Source organism: Ammospiza nelsoni, chromosome 11 (genome assembly GCF_027579445.1).
Source record: "Ammospiza nelsoni isolate bAmmNel1 chromosome 11, bAmmNel1.pri, whole genome shotgun sequence".
In the NCBI taxonomy this organism is placed as follows: Eukaryota; Metazoa; Chordata; class Aves; order Passeriformes; family Passerellidae; genus Ammospiza; species Ammospiza nelsoni.
In genome coordinates, this window is record NC_080643.1 from 11146345 (window position 1) to 11172449 (window position 26105).

The following is a 26105-nucleotide window of genomic DNA, read 5'->3' on the forward strand; positions in this document are numbered from 1 at the left end:
TTAACATACTTTGCCCAAACAAAATCCAAATAAAGGCTTGATCATCTGGTCCAATATGTCACACAGTTTTTTAATTCTTCCCTCTATCTTTCAGCATGAGCATGCTCAGACTGTGGCTCTGCCCCTGGAGTCAAGAACAACAAACAATTCAGTCAGTCCTGTCAGAGAGCATGACTTCAGAGCGTGGTTCCACCTATGATTATAGATCCTCCAGAACTACACATCTCTCTGGATAAAATAATACTGACTGCCTGCCCAGGGAGACAAAGCTGAGAGTTCAGGGATGGAGTATTTGAGGGTCTCTGGGGAGTCAGTTATAGCCATGTAAATATGACTCTGCCAGCATAACAGATCCTGTGACCCTGGAAATACATCTACAAGTCCCTTCATTCCTCAAATCCCACATTCTCTCATGCTGTGGGGCTTGCTTTTGAAAACCACTCCAAAGCAGCCAGGCTCTTCAGCTGACATTGGCTCACAGGCCTCAAAGAAAGGTTACGTCCTGTTCAGATTGGAGATATCCTGAAAAACATGTAAATAAAAACCAGTCCAACTTGACACTCCTTTCCCTTCATTGAAAGCCAGATGGGAACTGCCTGAAGGAATGGGCTCTGGGCTTGCTGGGCAGACTCAGCCTGATGAGGGGACCTGGGCTGGATCTCCACCAGCATGATGCTTTTTTGCTGGGGCTGTGGGACAAGCTGAATAAATCCATCAGAGCTGAAGAAATCCATCCTTAAATGCAGTAAAGCAGAATATTAGGCAGAGAGGAGAGCTTGGCAGTACCTGTGCCTGCTCAGTGTGGGGTGCCTCAGACCTCAGGGGCACCCTGGGCATGGTGAGTGTCCCCACACCCTGCCCACCCTCTGATACCTGCTCTGGTTTTGTTATAAACACTGAATTTTACAGAAGCCACACACCATGCATATTTATTTCTTTTTCCAAGTGCTCAACCCTCCTGACAAAAGTGGAGCCTGGCCCTGGGTGCTCAGCTGAGGACTGAATTGACCCTCTGACCTTCTGCAGGAACATTTTGCTATGGAAAATGAGGTGATGGGAATGCAGGTCAAATGTTGAGCTCAGCCATGGTGCTGTAAATTCACCAATTTCAGGGCAGCTCCTTAAAGCTTACAGTCATGGGAAAGCAGAAATTATGCACCATGTTGTTTTTTCAGCCTTTGCCCCCTATCTATTATGGAAAAGCCATAAAACAAAAAGGACAGGAGAAATCTGCCTAGGGAACAGTAATTTTTCAGGAAGAATTTGTATCTTGGCCTTTCAGATATTTTGGTGTTTCCAGCTTTGGGGGAAGGGGATGGTTTGGATCCATTTTTATTGCAGTGAGAACACCACCTTTGTAGGATGAGATGTTCTCCCCTGGCAGCTGATAGTAGAAACAATCAGGAGGAATGCAGGGCTTGACTCGACTCCTGCCTCAGGATCCATCAATACTTTCTGTTTTCCTCTCTAGAGGTGTAACTCCAAGATTTTAGAGTGGGAGAGTCAGGAACAGGCAGAGCCAGGGGTTAGGTCAGGAATTCCAGGCTAAGCATTCTCTCAGCACAGACACATTTTGAATTGCAATGGTATTAACAGAGGAGTGTCAGGAGTTTTCAGTGGTTAAAGGTGAGAAGTGCCACCACTGTGAATTCAATGATTCCCAGAAACAGCTGAGGAGCAGCTCTGGTACCTCAGAGCCCCACACTGGAAAGAAATTCTTAGTGATAGCAGAGGGGCCATCATTGGCAAGGCTTGGAGCTGGAGAGTTTGATTTAATAAGCTGGAGCATGATGTGAGTCAGTTCCCAAAGGGCTGTTGTAGGCCAGAAAAGGTGAATTTGCTGCTTTAGCACTGGCACTGCCACAGCAGTGGGCAGCAGCTCCTTACAGCACAGACAGTGGTGTGCAGAAAAGGATTTGTGTTAGAGCCCACAGCCAAGCTCAGGCTGAAGATCCTCTTCTTTCACTGCCTTCTTCATCAATAAGCTTGTTGGAATCTGATAGGTCCATTTGAAGCAAACTCCCAAATGGCTTTTGGAAAAGAAGCTATTGTGTGTTTATTAGCTTTTGGAAAGATTTGTCTTATTCCTGATGTCCTCTGCCTCTATTTTCTGTCCAAAATTGGAGATGGAATGGACCTTTCACTGGTGTTAGACACTGTCACATGTGGGAAGGGGAGCCTACCTCACCCTTTTTTTGTTCTCACCCTACCACAGGTCATGCTGCTGGTAAGAGCAAGTATTGGCATAGTTGTGTCCTGCTTGCTCTCTGGTTTAGGGAATAAAGCACATAATTAAAAATGCTCATGGATGCTTTCCCTCTGCAGGTGACCCACACAGAGGAATGATGCTGGGTCTGGAGCCCACAGCAGGAAGATGCCAGTGGCAGAAACATGGATGGTTCCTCTGGAGCACAAGGTGCAATGTGCCAGCCTAAACCCTCACCCAGGATCTCCCTGAGCCTGCAGCTGCTTGCTCAGGTGGGCACCTCACTGTGATGGCCCCAGCCTATCCTGAGACCCCAGTGCCAGGGCAAAGAACCACTTCAGCACCTCATTTTTTATCCAAACCCCACAGACTGGGAGACAGCAGCCCTTGCCTGCCTCTGCTTTCCTCTCTGCCCTTTACAAAATGCATTCAGACTTGGAGATAAAACTTAAGAGCACAAGATGCAGCAGATACAATAGCAGATACAATATTCCAGAGTGTTTCAGCTTCAGCAGCCAGTGCAGCAGTTAATGAAGTGTGTCACAAGGCATTGCAGCTGATGCCTGTATTTACAATCTCTACTGAAACTCCTCTGCTTCTTTCTATTTATTTTTATTTTTTTTTTCAGCACTTGTACAGCACCAGCACCACAGGGCATCACCACAGACCTTGGTCCAAGGTACAGCAAGATTTAAAAGTAATAATTAACTCCAATCCCAGGCTATAAGGCAGCATGGTTTCGCAAAGGAGGAGTTTGGAGAAAGCACATAGATGGAGAATTTGGGGGACACAATACCCAAGGCAACACAGCAAATGTTCTGTGAAGCCTTGATTTTCTGCTTGGTGACTTTTTAAGGTTTAATGAAAAAATTATTAATGAAATAGTAAACGCTTCAAATTGTCATAACAGCTCACTACTTAAAAAACTATACTTGTTTTGTTATTATTTAAGTACACATCTTTTTTCAGCAAGTGAGCAAAGCTCATTAATTAAACATACTGGATTTCAAAGCTCTCAGTGTTTAATTATTTGTTTAACAAGCAGTACATCTAATCCACCATTCAGACACACAAACAACTAAAACAACAGGAAGAAGCTTCAAAGCAGGACAATCAACATCTGGAAAAGTCAACAGACTGTGTTTTTATTGTCAGTAACACATAAAGCAAATGTTCCACTGGCAGAACAAATACACAGAGGAAGCACCTCAGAGATCATCCTGCTGATTCCTGCTCAACAAAGCATCTTTCTTGCCCTCAGAACAGACTTATCACAGTAAGGGAGCTTGTTCCTGTTTGATTTCCCCAATCTTCAACCAAACCAAGCCTGATGCACCGAGGGCACTATGAAATTTCTGCCTTCCATCTGTACCTACTCTTCATTTTGCTGCATGTGGAGAGCTTTGGCACCAGGACAGAGCCACACGAGCCAGGAGAGAGCAGGGTAAGCTGTCCTGGGATTTAGGACACAGGTCATGCTCCCTTGACTCTGATCAAGCTGCTGTGCTTATTTTACCTCGGAGCTGTGTGTCTCAGTGTGCACCTGACTGAGCCTCAGCTGTGCCCTCATCCCCTCCCACAGCTCTGGTTTCCACTCAACAAAGACCAGTTTGACACAAGCCTGTGGTCTTTCCCAGGAAGATTTCTTTCACATCAGATGGGAACCATTAGGAGCTAAAAGGAGAAGATTGTCTCTCACCACTGCTTCCACTTTCATGTTCTTTGAGAACCCGAAATACAGCTCAACATATGCTTATCCTCACCAACATCTGGGCAACCCCTTCTTGAGCACCTCCAGCAGAGATGCAGTGAACACACTGGGTTTTCCCACATTACACAACCACTAAATATGGCACCCAACAGAATTACCTCTTCCCCTGGGTGTTTTATGTATGAAGCATGTAACTAAGAACTGCAGGTGGATTCTGCCTCACTCTGACCAAAAAAGAGCCTTGTCCTGAAGGCACAAGTCCATCTGCTTCCCTCTTCCCTTCCAAGGTTAGCAAAATAATTTTCCTTTCAGCATTTGCTGGGTAGTTTTTATTCACTTGCCTCACACAAAGAGTGCAGCAAACTGAAAGCATTCTCCTCCCACATCAGAGACACATTTGCAGAGATGAGATATTTTTAGAATAGTGCACACAGAGATATATTGTTTGTTGTCTTGGTTAGGGGAAAAAAAAACCAACAGTCAATTTTCTATACTAAAATTATTTGTGCCTTATTGCTAGGGAGCAGACAACCAGTCATCTTGCTAAAGCCATTTGAGATCTTTTCAGTACTCCAGAGATGACAAACAAAATGACCTGGTATGTATCAGAGCAGTCATTAATTCTGGCTAACAAGGCAAACTGTTTCTGTCAATGTTGAGAGCCAATTCTGCTCTAATGGATACAAACATAGTTCTTTTGGCTTTACAAGACTTGCCCATTTCTAATGCAGTTGCTGAATTTGGCTCTGAACTGCAGTTCCTTAAAAGTCTTCCTGGAACATTATGTTGCTCATGCAAACATGCTAAAAAAACCCATCTGAGTGTTTGTGTTGCAAAAGAAGGAGCTGCATTTACAAAGAGCAGCCACTGTGGCCAGCCTAGGAACCTGAGTGTCTCCTGCATCATGAGAGGAAGGGGCCAAGGCAGTGTGAGACCCTGCACACGCCATGGTCACCTCCCACACTGCCTGCAGAGGGGCAGCTTTGTCATCCCTGTCACCAAATCAGGAAGCTGCTGTGGCGTGCCTGGGGAAGCCAAGGTCCATGAAAGAGGAGTATGGAGCCCACTTCCTCCTCCACAAAGCACACAACAGTATTCCACTTTCTTCCTCAGGCCCTTCTGCACCTCCCAAGCCAGTCCTTAAGAACATAAAAGCAGAGGACAGCTCCCAGAAAAATCCTTTCCTACCAGACTGCTGGGATCAATGGTTTGAAAACATTGCACAAAGCCAGTGTGGATGGCTGAGTAACTGTTGAGCTCCTCTGCAAAAGAGTTTCTTTTAGACAGAATGAAATGATTCCTGTCTAATCTCTTCTCCTATGGGATGAAGATCACAACACAATATAAGATATATAATCAGCAAAGCACAACTTACAATGGCTCTAAGGAGTCAGAGACACCAACTAATCAAGCACTAAGGGATTTTATTTAGGGCCTATAATAAATTTTATAAGGCACTATAATTTTAATAGTTATTCTTGCAGTTTTGCACTGAGATTTTGCTCTCTTTCATGAGGAGCACATAATTTCCTGAAGAATCGGTGAGGTGACTTTATTTAGTAGTGGAATTGGTCTTCAAAGACTTATTCTGGCATGACACAGAACCAGTATCAACACTCAGATACTGCAGGAAAAATGCATGGACTTTGCTGGAGTTAATCCAGGGTCTCACAAGCTCATTTGATCTATATGCTGCTGATCTAAGAGCAGAGAAGAGCTTTTATTCTGCTGTCCACATACGACTTGAGATATCACTAATGGTAGCTAGAGTTTCACCTTCAGTGGAAGAGGCAAGCAGCCAAGGGATCTCTCCCTTGGTATTTTATTTTAGCTTTTAAACATATATAATTTTCTTCTCTTGTTTCAAACCCAAAAATTAAAAAAGAAGTGCAAGTTGTACTTTTTCCTAGCTGAAAACAAGGATGAAAATCTATTTGCACTGACTTTCTGTTATGCAGTTTTAAAACAGCTGGGACACCAATTCAAAATGTCAGGATTTTCAATGAAAACAAATATTTTTGGAGTGCTGGAGTGGAGCTGCACACTCCCCTTCCCCTTCCCTGCCCATTTATTCCAAAGCACGTGTGCTGCCTCTCCAAAACACACACGCTGTTAACTCCTAAATGACAGCTTGATCAACTAGAAAACATTTCCATTTCTTCCCTTAACAAACTGCACAATCCAGATGTGAGCCTTGGGTAGCTCTGTGCTCGAGCAAGCAATCAAATCAATTAATTTTGGGAAAGACAGACCCAATTCTTCCCTGCCTACAGTAGCCTGGGCATCACAAAGAAAAGAAGATGAAAGCTGGATCATGTAAGAGCTCCCTTCATGCTGCTGAGGAATGCCTTGGGAGATGGACACAGCTTCCTTTCAAGCTCTCTTCAAAAGGTTCCTCTCCATGCAGACCACCCATTGGGGACCCACATCAATAACAACAACAACAACAAAAAAATTTGAAAAGACCCATTTTTCATTCAATTTATTTACATGTTAAAATAAACACGAGTTCTCATCTAGAGCAAGGGCTCCCAGTGGGTTCTGTTTAGTCTGTGAGATTCTTGGCACCAGAGTACAGCATTTCTCTATTCCAAAGCAATCTTGGCACAGAATTGTTGGTTATATAATTTTTTTAAGCAACTGGCAAATGAATAATGATGTTTCTAAAAAGAGTGACTCGTGTTCTAGGATACCAGTAAGGTGTTTTACCAATTAATCTGCCAAAAGGTCATTAACAAACCTGAGATCTCAAGACCCTTCAGTCAGGGTCAGCTCTCTCCATGGGTTGCACTTCCAGTTCTCAATCACCCTGTCCAAAGGGAGCTTTCTCACAGAGTTAAAAAGATTTTCCCTTTTTGCTTCACTCCTTCCTATTTCCACATGGCAGTGCCACCCTCATTAGATGGGATTTGTCCCTGCTCCTGACAAGGCATGAAGGAAATACCACTCTCCCAGAGCCAATAGCTTTTTATACCCACTTTGCACAAGCTCAGTGGGTGAGCAGCAGGTGCATTATTTGAAATAAGGGCAGGCTTTTAAAATTATTTTTTTAAGCAGGGTATATCCGCTCAGATCTGTAGCTCACTCAAACCCTAACAGATCTGGGAGCAGCACAATTAAGGAAAAAAGCTCCTGATGAAGCTGGCCTGGCAGGGAGCATTCCTGGGTGGGTCAGGCCTGCCCAGTGTGCACAAATGCTGCCAGCTGGCTTATGGCTGGGTGGCATTTAGATGGTGCACAGAAAAGTCACAGGGAGGTGGCAGGGCAGAAAATAGCTCCCCTAAATCTGTCCTGCAGCAAAGCTGTTGTCCTTTCCTGGTAGAGGTTGATTTCAAAGTTAGTGTTGTGGTCGTTTTTTACCACTTCATACCCTTTTCTCTGTATGTTTCCCCACTGCAACTCTGAAATTGTCCTCACTATATATATATATTTCCCCCAAAAAAACAGGATCAAACAGGCAGGTTATTGCTTTCTGTGCTCTATTACTCATTTCAAGCCATGCCTGGGTGACAGTAGGCAATGAATCCTGGCTGGCAGGTCTACAGTTCAGTAAACAATGCACAGATACAAGTGTTGAGCTATTGAAGGTTACAGACCCAAATGCTGTTTTTGGGCTGGGAGAGCTCCTTCACCACCAGCCAGCAAGGGCGTATTTGCAGCTCAGGGACAGATCTCTACAAAATCTGTGCAGGAGAGGTGCAAGGTGCATGAGAGGGCACAGGGCTGCAGCCAAAAGTGCAGGTGGCACCAGGCAGGGTCAGCTCACCAGTGTCCTCTGCCTCCTCTCCCTCCCCCAGCCCTCTGCTGAGCTGAGCAGGGACTTGGCACCACCGTGGGTCAGGCTGCCTGCTCTGAGCATTAGAAAAACTGCCAGGATCTGTCAGCAGCCTTTGTCTTGGATAAATTTGGAACCAGAAAATAAATGTAGCATGGAGAATGTCAATTTTAAGAGAACTGGGTTGAGAGCATTAGTCTTTGTGCCATCTACAATTCAGCACTTTTTTTTTTTAAACTTTATTTTGGTAGCTAAGCAAGAATTCTCAGATTAGAGAGTACTGCCAAGCCCTGAATAAATGCCAGCATTAGAGATGCTGTGGGTATAACAGCTCTCCCCAAGAACTGAATCTGCAGACAGCATCTTCAGAGAAATTAACCCTCGAGTGCCACAGGACAAGCTCTGCAGCATCAGTTTAGATGCTCTGGGAAATCTCACCCTGTGGTTAGAACAGGTCTCTCCTATTCATGGAGCAACACTGATGAAAGGTGGGGTAAAGCACAGGCTTAGAATAACTTAGAATGGCTGACACAGTAACTTTCCTGCATTGTTGGTGAAGTGCTCAAGTTTCCAGGTGGAATCCTGAATTCAACCAAAGGACATGTAACTACCAAACTAGTCAAGCAGCTTGTAATTACCTGACATCTGATTGTTTATTTTCCATCCATAGCCCATTCCTTAGCAGCTCTGAAAGCATCTGCTTAGAATATGGATAAAAGGAAAAGCTATACAGGTGCAATTTAACCTTTCTTATTTTTCTGCCCCATCCCTTTCAATACTGGTGAGATGTTTTATTATAAGCTGCTCTATTCACTGGCTGAATCCTCCTCTCAGCCTGTGAAGAACCATTCACAGTCATGGCTTTGCATTCTTGGAGCTCAGGGCTCCTCAGCTGCAAGCTCCCTGGAAGTGGGTCAGCATCACATTCAGGTGTTTTCATGCATAGCCTGAGACACACTGAGGGGAAGTGTCACTGCTGAGAGCCAAGCCAAACCCATGGCAGAGCCAAGGGACAGTTTCCAAACCCCTTCTTGCACAGCCTTCTACTGTGCTACAGAATGAGCCCCATCCTGATCTGAGTCACACAGGACTGATCAATGGGAAGGGAACCTGCAAGAGACACCCACAGCCAAAACTGCAGCACTGCTGGAACATAACACAGGCCAACTTAAAGTGATGTGAAACCCAGGAAAGTCTTCAGAAATATATAAAAAAAGAGCTTTTCTAGTGTAGGTCACTAAAATTTGGCCACAGCTGGCACAGACAGGACAAGCTCCCATCTGAGGACTGGCTGGTACTTAGAGAAATTGGCTGATGAGTCCCTATTTCATGTCTTAGTACATTATGGAACCAAAATCCCCCCATGGCAGTTCTCCCTCACTGCCAGAATGCACAGAAAACTTCAAAGTGAACTTCACACACGTCTTCAGGTAAGACTTCTTCCAGATGGCCTTAGGTTTTGTAGGAGCTTTTGCAATCCTCATTTTGTTATTCTGGAGAAGGCTCAAGGCCAAAAGGAGTGTCACTGGGATGCTGGAGAATCTCAGCTGGGCTGGAGAATGAACCAGAGGTTAACCAGATGTTTTTCTTTACTTTACCAATGGCCTCAGAAGTGAAGAGGATCACACTGCCTGAGGCTTTCAATTATCAAAGTTAACTCCCTAAAATTCTGAAATAATTTTCCCAAAGCACTAACTATGATTGTATAGCTCCCTGTACACTTTAAATGCTAAAATGATATTTTATTCTCTAAAATAATAGTTCAAGATATGCAAGTTTTTTACTAAAATAGGAAAAAAAAGCCTTAAAACCTATGAGTCAAATCCTAGTCCTACTGAAGTTAGTGGCATTTAGCTACTGCCTTCAGAGGATGCAAACATGTATTCTGGGTGCAGCAGCACAGAAGTAATTAAGGCTCAAGCAACTAAGGAATAAATCCCCAAACTACATAAGAATCACATGATAAACTTGGCTGTAAGTTAGATGCATTCTGGAAGAAATGAGAGGCTGCAGGGCTGAGCTGGGGACACAGGGACTGGCACATCCCTGAAGGAGAGGGGGGCAAAGCTGATGGAATCTGATCCCTCAGCTGATGTCTCAAAGAGGAAAGGAGAGGCTGAACCAGGAGGGGGCCAGGGGATGTGTGGCACAGAAGTTAAAGACATCAGCTAAGGACAGCAGTTTATGTTATTAATGCTCTGCCAGGCCCCACAGACAACCAAAGGAGAAATGCTCTGAACGAACATGTTGTGGGTAACTATAGATGGAGAAGAGAAAAACATTGGCATCCAGCCCTAATGTGGGCAGGAATACACTGGGACAAAAAATGAGGACCTTCAAAGAGTCAGAGAGGCAAGAGCCTGGAACCTCCCGCTCAGCAGCCACAGTGTGTGCTGGCAAACAAACTTGGCTAAAAACTGATCTTTGACCACTTGTGAAGAAGACAGAGGATGCTGTTTGCAGGAACAAATGCCTAGATAATGCAGGGAGTGTCTTTCTGCCCCTGCTGCTAACAGGAGTATGTTTTAATAATAAAATAAATGCCCTCTTTTAACATTCAAAATGAAAGTGCAATAGGAGAAGCACTATTAAATTAAATCCACCAGACACTGCAGAACCAATTCTGTTTCTCTCCAACACTTGGACTTATTGAAGAGGGAAGAACCTGAATATGTGAATCAACAAAGGATTAATTTTCCTATTGTTCACTAATTACTTTCCTTCTGGGGCTTGTTGCTGCAATATGCACTCATTTGGAGGCACTGACAGAGAATATTCTGTTTTTTAAAAAAACCTCTACATATTTTGTTATTTTAAAAATTACTATTAGTTTTAGGACTTCTGAGAGTCCCTTAAAAGTTCTGCTCACAGTCTGTAACAAGTAGAGCTACTCCCAGGAAAATCAGCAGGGAGAAAATCCACCAGCTGGAAAGAGAAATTCCAGCTCTGGAAAAACCTGCTACACTTTATGAATGAACAAATAAACAAACAATCCACACTAGAACTACAAATTATGAAAAGCAGTACATGGGCTGCTTCTGCATCTTTATTTTGTCAAGTGGAGCTCTGGAACCTGGGCCATGAAGGAGCAGGAAGCTGATGCCTGGAAGGACCCCGGAGCTGGTTTAGACCCTGCACCAGCTCCTGGCATTTCACATTGTGCCAACACACACTGTGGGGTAAGTTTGCCTGGAGGAGGCCAAGGGAGTCTGTTAATAGCAAGTTTTGGTGAAAAATAGGCTGAGTGCCACAGTTTTGATCAAAACACACAAATGCATGCAACTTAAGTGAGCCTTCCCATGACTTCAGAAGGAGGTTATAAGGAAAAACCATTCTCTTATTGGAAGTTTGGGGAAGTTTTGCTGCTTTAGTGAATTATTTCCCCTGATACTGTGACTGTTCAGTTCAGCAAGAAGGATTTTATTCTCAGTTTCCAACGTAGGCAGGGCACAAAAAGCATTAAAAATGAAGACAAAATTAAAATTGCAGGTTCAGGCTGTTCATTGACTGGTTATATGTTTACAGCTCTTTGTAAATCTGCTTGTCCTTTGCCTTTGTTCATGCAAGTAAGAGCTCTCTTTGCACACCCCACTCCTTAACAGGCTCTTCTCCAGGTTAGTGCTGAAACAGGCACTAATCTGGGCTGGACTAATCTGAGCTGGGCTGGGCTCCTTTGACTCCTGTTATCCATCTAAAAAGGTACTGAAGGAATCCAAATAATGTTTTAATCCAACTGGAGTTACATAAACAAAGTATGTTTTTTCCCTTTAATTTTCAAAGGGTGTTCAGTAACTTGGAACAGTCATTTGTAACTCAATTGGATGACAAAGTCCACACCTGTATGAAGATACTCTTGTAGGTGAGGAATCATCAGTAATTAGCTTCTGAAACTTCATCCAAATATCACATCTGAAAAACAATAGGCAAGCTAAGCACATTAATGAAATGCTGTTGCTATGGGAAAATTGTTCCTGTAAAGGTGGAAATAAACACGCTTTCTTTTTCTCACAGTGCAAAAATGTCAAAAAGCCTCTCCTTGAAGATGAAGCTGGTATTAACCATAGGTACTATTAAAGTCTGCTTTTAAGAAGGTTGTTCTTTTCACCCATTTCAAAACCCTCTATGTTTTATTTTTAGAAGCAAAACATCTCAAATACTAGCAGCTAGAATGCTCTTTAGTTCATAAAAAATAATTGATGCTGGGACATACGGTGATTATCTAGTTCAAGCCCCTACTCAAAGTGTTTCCCATTTAACCAGGTTACCCAGGGCCTTATTGAGCTGGGTTTAAAATATCTCCCTGGGTCCTGCTCCAACATTTGAGTGCCCTCATGATGAAGACATTTTTCCTTGAGCATAATTGGGATTTCTTGTGCTGTAACTTGTGTCACTTTCCTCTCATTCCATCACTGGGCACCTCCAAGAGTCTGGCCCTGCTGTCACCACATGCTCCCACTTGTAGACTTGTAGATAGCAACAAGATCCCCTCTTCTAAGCCTAAATAAGGTTTCTTAAAGCTTCCTTCTCTTCTAAGGCTAAACAAGCCCAGTCTTATCAGCCTCTCCTCGCTCATCTTGTCCTCCAGTACCCTAATTTTTTTGACAGCCCTCCTCTGGCCTTGGTCCAACATGTCAATGTTTTCATTTTACTGGGGAGCAAATTGGACCCAGTGTTTCGGATGTAGTCCCAAAAAACGCTGAATGGAAGAGTGGAAGAGAACAATCACTTCTCTTTGGTTGCTGGCTATAATCTTTCAATGCAGCTCAGTATGGGGTGGCCTTCTCCACCACAAGGTCACACTGCTGACCTATGTCCAGCTTGTCTGTGAGGATCCCCAGGTCCTTTTCTGCAAGGCTGCTTTCCATTCATTCAGTGCCCAGCCTTTAATGCTGAACGGGGTTACTCTACCACAGATGCAGAACCCCCCAAGCGCCTTTGAAACTTCACAAGGTCCCTGCCAGTCCCTTTCTTCTGCACGGCAAGGTCCCTGTGAATAGCAGTCTTCCATGCTCAATTTCCACCCTGAAAACTGGCTGAAAGTCTCTCCATCCCATCATCCACACCACTAATGGAAAAGGTCCACTGATATTATAAGCAACACTGATTTGTTATTCTTTCTCTTGAAGAATACAAATTCCTCTGATGCTTCTTGAGGTCAGAGTCCCTGATGATATGAACTAATGTCCTACCACAGAAGTCAGTCAAGGAACAAAGTTTGAAGCAAGTTTGACGTCTGTCCAGTAGCCCCAGATAACAGACACAGCTGGGAACATGAAAGGATCTGTTCTCTCAGCCTTAGCTCTAATAACCATCTGGTCCTTGTCCTTCCACCCTCCAGTATCTTGCATGCAGACATATGTCCACAGCCTGCAGGGCTGGTTATGGAGAGCAGGAAAGCTGTTGAAAACATTACAGGAGGTTGCCAGCCCTTCTGCACTAACACAAAATGCAACTACAAGTTGCAGCTTGAACCTGCTTTCTGACATTGTGACAGAGTTATCGTGGATTTATATGAGCAGCTGTGAAAGCAGAATTTGGCCCTTGATTTGGGGATTAATTTATACAGGTAAAGACTGAGCACAGATGACAACTGCCCAGAATCTTGAAATAACAAGAGTGAAACAACGGATGAAATTAAGATGATTGGAAGATGATTGTGAGCTGAGTTTAGTCAGGGCTATTTCCTCTTTAGTTTCTCAAATTCACCAAAGTGAAACCTTTGTCCAAAAGCAGGATGTTTTATTCCTGGTTATTGGTACCACTCATTCAAAATGCCTATCACTTAGGCCCAACATTTTCAGCACCACATGAAAAACAAATTGAATGGTCCACTCCCCTCACAGAGTTTATCTCTCACCTGAGAGGCAGAGCTGTGGAAGGGAAGCCAGAAGGACTCAACCCTCATGGTAAGGAAAAGCCTTTTAAAGTTTCTCCAATGAATGACCCATCTTTCTCCTGTCATGCTGTCTGTCTGTCATGCTGCCTGTCTGTCAACAGCTAACAGCCAGCAGTGACAGCTGAGGAGCACGGCCTGGGCAGTGGGCAGAGCTGACATTGTGGCAAAGGGAGCTCTCTGTTCCTGCTGCTGCCGTGTCCACGCTCACTGGGACTGTTGTTCCAGCCTCACGCCTCCTTGTGTGGAGGCCAACAGCGAGGCTTTGTTCGAGAAGCAGCTGCTGAGAAGATGTCCTGTCTCATGGAATGACCAACTGACGTTTCTCCTCCTGCTCTTTAGTAAACAGGGAATTATTAGAACTGGGGTGGGTTGCCTGGCCCATTTTGTTCAGAGTAAAAAGCCAGGCCCTCAGATACTGGTGTGCCCCAAAAGGGGTTCCCTCATAAAGTGGGCCTGAAACAAAGCCAGGGGAGCTGGCTCTCCAGCACCTTCTTCTCATCACCTGGTGGAGTGAGGAAAGAGACTGGCTCATGCCAGAGGGTGGATGGGGCATGCCTGGATTGAGATGTGTCCCAGCCCTGCTTCCCTCAGAGCTCACAGCACATCTCTGCTGGATGACGAGTGAGCTCAGTTCAGCCAGGGCCTGAGCCAAAGATCCTGTTCAGCTGGATGACATGTTGTTTATTCAATAACCTTTTGTTACGGGGAGGATACAAAGCAGTGAGGAAATGGTTGAGCAGTTGGGAGGAGCAGAGTAACTGAGGAAATCACAACCATTCTCTTGCAATCTTTGCTGCAGCCCACCATGACCATCCAGTGATGTCCACATACAGGGGCAGCGATGAAGGAACATCTGCATTGTCTTTCCCCCTATCAACAGTGACTGCATCCAGCTCTGGGTTATAGCATGGTGCTAACCTGTCTTACCTCACTGACTGTACCACAATTAAATCTGACTTAAAAAATAATAATTGGTCAGGGTCAGATAAACAAATAAATTGCTTTGAGCAGCCTGGGTGTGGTTGGCAAGTTTTCATAGCTCACAGTAGATGACACTACGTGTCTGATTTCAGGTGTTCTTTCTTCTATGCATCTGTGATAAAGGTGTAGCCAGTCCTCACAATTTCCAAACTCCCTTGCCTGAAAGACTGGTATAAGACTGTTTTCCCCACTTTTACATCAGCAGGGAAGTCCATGAAACAAATAAATGCCCCTGAGTGGAGAAGAGAGGAAACACCTCTGAGTATTCCCTGCACCTTTCCTAACCCAAATATTTAAAACAAAATACTACACTGCTGCATATGTGTGCTCCATCAGACACACCAGCTCTGTGGAGCCTGACTGTTTATTTATTTTTAGTTTGCTGTGGTCTAGCTGCTTCCTGGCCCCACAGTGCTGTTTCATCTGCCTTCACATGACAAAAAAAACCCCAAAGGCTGCATTTGCCTTTCTAAGTCCTGGCTTCCTCCAGAGCAAGAGACACTGCAAGGATGTGCTTTCATGATTCACCCAGAGTTTTCTTTCTGTTGTGTAGTTGCTCCTCTCAAATGGAAACAACTCTGACTGCCCTGAAAGATGCCACATGGTGCATCCAGAGATTTGGGACCGTGTGGTTCCAGTGTGAATGAAGGGTGAGGGCTAAAGCAGCAGAGATCACTTCACTAGGGCAAGACTGGGCTGCAGAAGTCTCTAATGATCTCCTGAAATAACAAGAATAATGTGGAAACCTCCATTTAATAAAGCCCATCTCAGAGTGCTTACAACTGCCTGTTGTGCCACAGGATACTCCCCTAGGGCTACACTGTGTTATGATATAATTATGGGCACATTTCAGCACCACTATGTTATAGGAGGTGTATCCAGAGGATTTTTTCCTGCATGAGCTGTGGTCCCTCTGGGAGGTACCATCTCACAACCACCAAAAGAACCCAGGCTCATGCAGCAACTTGGGAAAAAGCAGAGAAATAGACCGTCCAGTTGAAAGACTGTGTTCAAGAGCTTGTTCAGTGCATGGGAAAAGTTGCATCTTAGCCATAGCATTAATTTTATCATTTCTATAATTTCAAAGAGGTTAAACAGCATGACCCAGTTTCCTCAGCAAGTTGTGACTGCTACTCTGAGATCCAGAGTTACAAGATCAGTGATTCCAGAAGAGCTGAAGGTTAGAAACAACTGATTTCCCTTTGCCTGGAGCTCCGTGATGGCTGCAGGGTGGGACCTCAGCTCATCTCCTTCCTTGAGAATTCCCACAACCAAAACAGAGTTAGAGAAGGAAGGCAGAACTAAGTTTACTCACTAGCCATTTGTTTACAGGATGACTTTTCTCCAGGTTCTCAGAGTTGTCTCACTGCCTAAGGAATTCCATGGTGTACTGCAGTATCTGAACTCACCCTGCAATTGCAATCTGTGGTTTCAGCTCCTGTGTGCCCCACACAGGGGTAGTATTCCTTATCTGGAAGGCAGATAAACCTGTCTGCTACCTTCACCCAACATCTGGAGAAGGAAAGGCAGGGAAAGGTTTGGGATTATACTGAGCAGGGAGTCAAAACAGGGATAAAACAGCACTGGCAGTGCTGTACCAGCAGGGCAAAGAGCCATCTCCTCTGGGTCCCCTGTCAGAGGAACCCAGAGCACTCAGCTGGAAAAAAGTGAAAAAGCCCACAACCCACTGTAAGCCTCCTGTCAAAGGAAAGGAAACAGTGAGTGCCATTCTTCCCCACAGCTCTGCAGAAAAGTCTTCAAACCTTTCCTGCCCTGGTGCGATGGGCTCATCCAGAACATTCCTGCGTGCTAATGTACATGAGCTGTTACTTCACACTTACAGTGCCACCCTAACTCTTGTTCTTATTAATTCTGACACCCTTCTTGGTCATTTCCCCCTCCCATTTTGACCATGTTTAGTTCTTTTTAATCTTTCTGTGTAGACCAATCCTCCCAGTGCTATGAATAAATAAAAGCCTTCTGTTCTCATCAACAAAATGGTCTTTTAACAGTTGCAAGAACAACATAGCAATCACTTAGAAAAAAAACCAAAACAAAAGCAGCTAATATTTGGTGCATTTAAAAATATCTGCTTAAGCTATTTTCTACATTTTAGAAATAAATCTTTCATTAAACAGAGAAAGCAGTGAAAAAATTAATGGAGAGAAGAAGCACCAGTGGGTGTCTGAGAGGGACCTGCTAACCCATCAGAAATGCTCCCCACACACAAAGCAGCAGCAGCAGGGCTGCCAGAGCAAGCTGAACTTCAGTTAGAAACATCTAAGGAATGTGAATAAGCTGTTAGAGCTGCAACCTTCCCCTCTGCTTTGATCTGACATTAAACGTAACTCGAGAGTGGGAAACTCAACAGCTTCAAAAAGGGTGAAAGAGTCAAAGGTCTTCATGTACCAGGACAGGTAGAGGGTTTATTCCTCCTGGAGAAAGAAAAATGAAAGTGAATCTGGTGGCTAGGAACTGCCACCAGGTTAGGGCTGAGAATTTCATCCTCCTCATCCTTATGTAAAACAGACACCATACCCCTAAGTAGCATGAGCAAGTGCAAGTGAAAAAGAGGCCTAATTTCAACTATGATTAAAAAGCGTAAAAAAAGTAAACACATTTTTGTGGTCCCTGTATCTTCCAAATGTGTTTCTGACTGCTATTAGTTGACATGTACTTTTGAAGGTGAAATTATGGTTTTTCTGGGCTCTGGCCATGTAATGTAACCATAGAGCATTAGATCTCAGCAAATGAGATGCTACAGGAAGAGAGACAAGGATAGCTGGAACATCATGTGCTTTACAAACTCAAAATGCTTGGTATGAGGAAACAAAGCCACATTCTCCAGCCTTTATTCTTGTTTTCCTTGGCTCTCAGCTTTACAGATCCCTAAAATTACTGTGTTAAAACTAAAGGAGCTGCAATCTGCAGCTGACTGAAGAACTGCAATATCACTCCACTTTGATGAATCCCCCACAGTTATTCATTCTGAGAGCTTTCCTAAATTGACTGCCAATAATCCGTTTGTATCTTTCTTCTGTCATCAGAATCTTGCCATAATAAAATAATATTAGCACAGAAATTAAGTTGAAAAGGTGATATTTTGTTTCAAAATAGCTAAATTTGAAGAAATAGCAAGGTCATCCCAGCAGCCTTAATTCTGCCATCATGAAGGTGCATGCCAAGCAGATCCAGAAATCATGGGAAGCAGTTACCTGCCTGTTAGAAACTCCTTATAAGAGACCACAGGAAAAAAAAATTGCTGTATTACACAGAAATTCCATTTTCCTCTTTCACAGGGCTGATATAAACCAAAGCCATTTAATAATATTAGATGTAAGCTAAGGTTAAGAGGTCTTCTGGAATTCAATATCCACCGTCACCATGGAAAATTTCTAATACATATCTATGAGGTCCAGCAGTCTTGTGACTACAATGAAATATCCCAAAGAGTGAATGCTCAAATCTTCACATACTGAGAAAAGTGAGCCAGAGGTTCCTTACACTAAGGGGCAATGCTAAGACCCAAATTGGAGTGCACAGTGTTTGTTACTGTGTGAAGCACCTTTTTGGTCAAGCCTTGCATAAGAGGAAACACTGATTCAGAGCAGCCTTTGGCAAGATTTAGGGCCCATGTGTGAGCTCCTACAGAGTCAGCAATAAAAATGGAAATTATTTTTCCTTCTTTTGACTGAAGGATAGACACAACATAAATCAATCAATTCACACATACTCCAACCCTGGTAACTTCCCGAGTCATTTGGGAAATCTCGCTTGCCACGCTGTGGAACTGCATTAATGATCTCATGGATAATGCACCTGTATTGGGAATTTTATCCATGAGAATACCAGAACCTGAACAAATATCCAGGTCAGGAAGTCTACACTGAGCTCACACGACTAAGAGCCATGGCATGAGGTAGGGAACAGACAGCTATTATAGTGCTAACACAATTGAATAATTGATATTACCCAAACGTATCCAAAGGAAAGGACACAAAAGGGAACACACTGCTGAAGTGATTTGGAATAGATAAAATATTGGAGGAAAATTTTAAACCACCCAGTCTGAACAGAGCAGTTTTAGCAATGGAGGCATTTATGTCCTTCAGCTTTCACTGGCATTTACCTCAGGATATAATTTGTATTTCATCAAAGTTTAGCCTTTGTGGTTGTCTCTTTAAGTGCAAAGATTATTATACAGAGCCTAAAAGATGTTAATTGTCTTTCTAACTTACAGTGAATCAAGGCTCAGTTACATCAGCTCTTTGTGTAACACAACTGTGTTTCCATTGTTCTGCTTTCAGGTTCCTTTTCATCCTCTCCTCTTTACTGATCAGGAAAACAGAATTTACAAACAAAACTCTAGGTCCGACAAGGAGAACAAAGTTGTTAACTGACCTGAGAAATCAGATTTGTACTAATTGCACTGTTTAATCCAGCAATATTAGGTATAAAAAAAAAAGCCAAAACCTAAAACACCAAGAAATATTTATGTTTATCTAGTGAAAAAGATATTCAAGGAAAAAGAGAGCAAATAGTCACACAGCACAAAACATGCCTGACAGGAACACACATCTCAAAGATCCTTCCTTATCAATAGAAGAAGCATTCTCTGTATCAAATCCATGCAATAAATAAATGTTTTATAATTTCTTCTTGATTTGTTGCTTCAATTAATGCTATTTTAACTCCGCTTCTTAGAACCTTTATCAAGCTTTATGGAAATGAGGAGCTAAGACATGGAGTTAAACACGCACAGAGAGCAACTGCAATCCTGGAGCTCAGTGCCTTTTTGTATGGAGTGGCTGTGGTCTGCTAGCAGCAGCTGCAGGGGGAGCAGCATGTGGCCTCTTCCATCCCCCTTCCCATGAACTTTATGCCATGCAGACAAACAGAGGGGGATGGAGACACTTCCTACTGGGATTACTGCAGACTCCTGCTTGCCTGCCTCCTGCTCAGAAGGAAGTGCATCAAAATGAATGAATCAACACTCAGAAACACTCTGCCTACACAGGGAGAGAGAGACCTAGGTGCTGAGTTAGGATGTTTCTGCACAGGTCAACTCTCTGTGCAAAGCCAGCCTCAAAAATGGCATGTGATCGATTGTTCCAAAATAAAATGTCACATGGGTTTTATTTATTTTCCTTGCAAGCTGTCTTGAGGGCTAGATATTCTCTTTTTCAGAGAAAATATAGGGATCATTTCTGCATATCAAGTGCAGTGCTGGGATCAAAAGTGAGTCACAAGAGCAAGAGCAAGGGAAAGCCTTGGTACCAAGATTAAGTAAGGTTTTGCCTTTCCTCTCATGGGTAAATGTTGCAATGACTAATGTAGATTCAGGATCTTCAAACTCAAGTTAAACAGTCCTGTCTTTGAGGAGACCTTGGGGGCAGGTTTGAGTCTTGGCTTCAGCCAAGTAAATTGCAGTATACTTCCCAATGTCAGTGGATAATCTGCCCAAAGGACATCAGATTTACACCAAGATTCATCCCATTTCAACCTGGGATTTCAATCTGCCCAAAGGACATCAGATTTACACCAAGATCCATCTCATTTCAACCTGTCCGCTCAGAATCTGGCCTTGCATTTTGCCCGCTGCCATCATCAATCCCATTGATTCATTTTGCTGATACTGATACTGATGGAGTGGCTGTCACAGGGAGCAGTAGTCTGCAATGATAAAATCAAAGCAAAGATCTCCAAGCATAAGTTATGAAGTTGCAAGGGTTTATGTGAGACAGGAGGCTACCAGAGAGCCAGGACGGGTGGCTCAAATATGTTGCTGGGATGTCCCCATCCATGCACTGCAAGAGACCTGGTGACACCCAGCACATCTCCATCACAGCGTGGGGCACAGAGCAGAGCCCTTCAAGCAAGAAGAGGCAGGGACACCTGCCCAGCACTGTGTACCTGGCCCAGCACTGCCTCACCCTGCTGGCTGAGGGCCAAAGGGATGCTGCTGTGCTGTCACAGCCTTGCACCCTCCTCAGAGGGTTTCTCTCAGAGTTGAGGCGTGCACAGCCAGCTCCAGTCTCTCTACTGGAGTGTGGAGATGTGCTCAAAGGTGTCAGTGATGCCTCCTTGCCTCTCCATGTCTCAAGGGTGCAGCTGTCTCATTGTATCAGCATATGAAAGCTGTGCTGACATTTCAGCGTCCCCTCTGGGATCACTTAGGACATTGACCGTGAATTCAGCAGAAATGGCTCCTGGTCCCACTTCCACAGCGGGCAATACCACCTCACCCCCAAGAGACAGGTGAAGAAGAAATAATCCCTTAGAGTGAGGTCAAAAGGCTGAAGAAAACTCCAAGCAAACAGGTTTAGCTTTTACAGATTCAAATGCAGATCTCGACAAAGCAACAGGTAATCCTTTTTCATTTATGTCTGGTTGTGAATATTTTATTGGCTCTTCTCTCACTGCTGAGTAGCTGTAATGGCATTTACTTCAGCAAAGGCCTGAGCTGCTGTTAATCAAGCAGAGTTTTTTACTCACCATGGTCATGGGCAAACACAAACAAGTTGAGTCCTGTCAGCTTCTGGGCCAGGTCGTCGTAGCGGCCGCAGTGCTCCCCAGCGCCGTGCGCGATGAACACCAGGGCCCTGAGAGGAGCATCAATGTACAATCATTAACATGGCAACCACCCTGCAAACAGTGCAGAGCTGCAAGGGAAACCACCCAATTCAGCAACAGCATTTCAGACATCAGCAAACACCAGGCAGGTATAGAATTTGCAGAGTTTGAATACAGGGGAAACCGTTGTCACCCTGGCCTGCCATCGACCTGGCCTTCAACAGGTTTTTGTAGGATGGATTGCAGGGAAGGCAACTGCTCATGGGTCTGCTGCAAATTCTAGATGCAGGTGAGCATCAGCATCAGTCCCTGAGCTGGATATCTCCATGGGCTTGAGGTTCTACACGGCTCCTCCAGTGTAAGTGATGCCATCTGTTTATTGCGGGACTGGTATCTCTCTGTGATTCAAATACCAACACTGTCCTTAACACTATAACTTCAAACATTGTCTGATGCCCCAGAACACTCTAAGGTGGAATTTTAGCCAAAGAATAGGTTCCCAGCACTTTGCTTGGAGTTTGGAATTTTATCTTTTCACCCAATTATGTTAATTTTACCATTCCAGTTTCTGCCCCAAAACAGTTGCTTCACTTCTATGATTAAAATGACTCCTACATAGCCACTGTGCAGACCAAGATAATAAAAACTAGTCTAATAGACACTTATTTTTGCAAATACTTATATTTGAATATTCCAGTTTTATGAATAACACCTTACTTTTACTGGAATGCCATCAAATCAAAGTGACAGAACTTGAAACTCCCCAGTGTTTCTGCTAGATAAAATTAGTATAGACTTGGGCTAGAACTATAGCAGAAGTAGCTATGAGATTACAGAAGTTCTGCAGGATTTGACAGGTGACTATTTAAAATCCAGTTTTAGCAACATAAACATAACTTGTTTGTTTAAAAGGACCATTTGTCCTTGCAACATCAGCAACCACAAAGCCATTTGAAGGCTACAAGTTCGACATTTTCAGTACATGAACAGTGAAATATTACAAGAACTGACAACATAAAACAATGACAGCAGTTAACAGCTAGGAAATTCCTCAACTTTATCTTAATTGAGGCTTTGAATACCTTTTTAGACAGTGTATTCACAGCAATGAACTGCTTAGGTCTTAAATATATTTAAACTTAAAAAACATATTGGATGATGTAGAGACTCCTATCCTAGCTCTTTAATTAGCACTTGCTTTAAAGCATTTGCCCAGCTGGGCAATTTAAAAGAGCATCCATCTAGACCAGAAGGACTGTACAGAGTCCATTGCAAACACAAAAGCAACAAGGCAAAGATGCTCTGGTATCTAACACCAATTAGCAAGGGTGACATTAGGTCATGTACCATATTTAACTTGCTGTGCCTTACAAATCCTCTTAAGTGTCACTGAAGGTTGCAAAACAATCCGTCTGGAGCAGTCATTCCTTCCTTTGTCATTGTCCCTGATCAATTGATTTGTCAAGTTATCAATTGAGTGATAACTGATTTTTGGAGTGCAGGATCTATTATTGTACCTCTAAATACTGAAGAAAGTGAGACATTGCTTACTCAGTGGAGAATATTAAATTTCTTCCTGTGGGCCCATTGGCCTGATATTCAACAGACTCAGCCAGGCTAAGTCTCTCTGCCACACCTCCTACTCCCACACCTCCCACTACCTTCAAGCTTGACAGCTTCCTTGCTCAATGTCTTACTTAATCTCTTTAGGGGACCTACATTTGTTTCTGCTGACTAGGCACAGAGACAAAGGTGCACCTTGGCTGACTGAACAAAGCCCTTCGATTCTCAGAGAAATATTATTTGAATTAATGCACTAAATGGCACTAAGTGAATGAAACCTAATGGGAAGCTGGCAAAGAGATCCCTTCCAGGAAATTCTACGTTCTTCATCCCTGTGACAGCAAAGCCCTTGTTTTGCTTTTATTCACACTGATACAGCATCCTTCAAGATACTGAGAGCCCTCACTTTATGTGAAACCAAGCGAGAAAAGATAAAAACCCAAAGCTTGAGAGAGGCAAGGTGTTCCTGTGACCTTTCCTTCCACCTGGAACACAATTTCCAGGTGTCACAGAACTGAGCCTTTGCACACCATGGGGAACAGACCTGGTTATTATTTGTCTGCAAAATCCTGAATAAAACCCCTGAGCCTGTTTGTGCCTTAAGAGCTCTGATGACAGTAGCTGCTGAAAGGACTTAGATACTTTTGAAAATTCTGTCCTAGCAAGTATCATAAACAAAGCATAAAATTTCCAATTTGTGACACTGAAACAAAATCAGCCTATCCTGTTGTTCAATAAAAAGTGAGAGTGGCTTTACTGACTAAAAACTAGGTCACATCTACACAGCTCTTTAGCTCCAGCTTTCAGATCTAAGCACAAGGGCCACATATTGAGCACAACCTACAAAAATTGAAATCAGTATGAGTATCATCTGAACAAGGATTGAAGGATTTGGCTCTTTCACTTAATCTCCAATTTTCCATGACAAAGTAAGTTTAGATTTGGCAAATAATACCTGAAGGCAGTGTAACAAATACGATTTAACATATTTTCACTAGCAAGCTGCCAGGAAAATACAACAAACTATTAGATTGACTGACAGCAATTCTTTCCTGTATGTAAACATTTTTGCAGATATCCCTGCTCTTAAGTCACAGTCTTCTTTTTCCTTACCACAATGGCTGGAATAAGAGATTATCAGAGATTGCTTTCAACAGAATCATTTAAAATTAATATGGATCCTGCAGTGTTCGTGGTTTTGCAGGGCTGCAGTGCCTCTCTGGGCAGTCTCAATGAGAATTTTGTTCAAAAAAGGTTGAGAATAAAAATTTTGTTCAAAAAGGGGGAGAAATTTCTTGCAGTTGTGCTGCTGAAATCCTTGCAAGTTTGCAGGTAGAAAACACCGTGCACAGCTGCAAAACTCTCTGCAAAGTGCCCTGTGCCTGGATCCCTGCTGGTTCTAATGTCTCTGACCACAGCACAGACAGCTCCTCTATCTCTGGTGCTTCAGCTGGCTTTGGCTGGTGGAACTGTGATTGCTGAACACCTTGGAAATGGGGCTTTGGCACCTGTTCAGGGCATCAGCTCCTCCCAGGGCAGCAGGACTGCCCCGAGCTGGGCTGGCTCTGAGCACAAAGCCAAGGTGTGAGCAGGGTGGGACTGGGTCCCACGCTCTGGCTCTCACCCGGCCCTGCAACAGCAATTACGGGCTCTTAGAGGAAACCACTTTATTGACTGCTGCTTGCAAAAGCAACAGATGGTTTTTGCAGATTCCTGCCCTTCCCATGGCCTTTATCACCTCCTCCTCCTGGCCCCTCCCCACTGCAGGTTTATGCCTCCTGGTACTGCACAGCTTGGCAAACAGATGCACTTGCTTATTGCAACAAGAAGGAAGAAAAATATTTGTCTTTAATATTCAAATCAACTACAGGCTGTGTTTAGTTCTCTTCCATGATGAGGTTATATGCACCCATGACCTGTCCCTGCTCCCACATGTCCCCTGACTGCTCTCAGTCCCTCCTATATTGCAGCTGCAGCCTGTCAAGCTTTGTAAAACACAGCAATGCCACACCTGCAGTTAATACAAAGCACCTGCAAGCACACCCTGTCCTTTATTAGAGAGTGTGGAAACTGTGGAGGCTATGCTGCAACACTGTGTGCACAAATCCACATGAACATGTTGTTCTTTTCTGTCCTGCCTCTTGGAGAGGTCACCACCTGATCCAAGCTTTAGCCTTGCCCAAGACTTCCCTATTTCTCACTGTAGCTTCACATCCACTAATATTTCTCTTCTTGTGTAGGCAGCTGATTTGCAGGGCACGGTCATGCTTTAGGTTGCAGCTCTAGGTAGAAAGGCAATTCCAGGTTTAAAGGTTCTCACTTTCTGTTTTGCTGTCTTTTTGACAATTGCTCAGAGATGCAATTCCACAGTCAACTGGAGGAGAACAATTCTAGGCAAAATAAATTGCAGCACTGGACTTACACACATGAGCAAGAGCCCTCTTAAACCAAGACTGTTAGAAGAAAAATACACTGAAAGCACAGCCAGAAAGCTGCTGTGCTGTGACACTTCAGGCAGGCCTGAAACACCACTCAGGGCTTGGGTCCTGCTGGGCATAGGACCCACAGTTCTTGCTTTGCTTTGAACAAAATTCATGTTGAAACTGAGCCAGACAGAGATGGTTGCAAGCAGGATGGTGTGAATTTAACATCTTGTGTCCTCTGGGGACAGAGCCACTTCTCTGGGACCCCATGCTTGCTCTTTTATTGCCAGAAAATAACCCAAAACATTAGGGCTGAACCAAAGAACGGAAGACAAGCTTCCTATGACTGCATGTATGAAAAATGCAATCTTTTCCACCCCATTCAAAAGCATCCCTCTTCAGAAAAATATTTAAGTACTTGCCTTAACCTCAGGAAACTTTCCTCAACAACACATGAAAGTCAACAGGACTCTCCAAGTACAGGATGAAAGTTAAAAGAGGATTTGTAAATGCTGTCCGGAACAAGGACTGATTTAATCACACACACAAGTGATTTCCTGAATCAAGCCCTCACAACTTAAGCTAATACCATACAGAATAACATGTTATTCTACGTTAGGCAACTGTGCTTTTCATTTGGTCTTATGGAGGTTGTTACCAGAACCAGATCAACTTTAACAAAGAACATCTGACTTGCACAGTGTTGAATTGCAGACACTAAATTCCTAAAGTAATTTTTAAAAACAAACTGACAGGAAAGCTCTGAGCCAGCTGAGCTGCCAGAAAAATGACTGGCTTAAGTACTACATTTTGTTGTGTTGTTTGAGCTGATTTATCAGTTCCTTTGTAGCTGAACAATTAACTTTTATTTGCCAAAACTGGTGACATTTTTAGACAAGCAAGAGGATAGTCACTCACAAATCTTTTAGTGTGTTAAAAATGTTATGTGTGTATTTTGCTTCCAAAGTATATTATAA

General features: G+C 43.6%; 1 protein-coding gene across 3 annotated transcripts in view; it reads right to left on the reverse strand.

Annotated features, from left to right (window-relative positions):
• MGLL (monoglyceride lipase) overlaps positions 1-26105 on the reverse strand; it is a 61984-nt gene that overhangs the window by 20039 nt on the left and 15840 nt on the right. For all 3 annotated transcript variants that reach the window (XM_059480177.1, XM_059480176.1, XM_059480178.1), the window contains exon 3: positions 21065-21171. In XM_059480177.1, coding sequence (XP_059336160.1) covers positions 21065-21171 — 107 coding nt within the window. The remainder of the gene's footprint in view (positions 1-21064; positions 21172-26105) is intronic.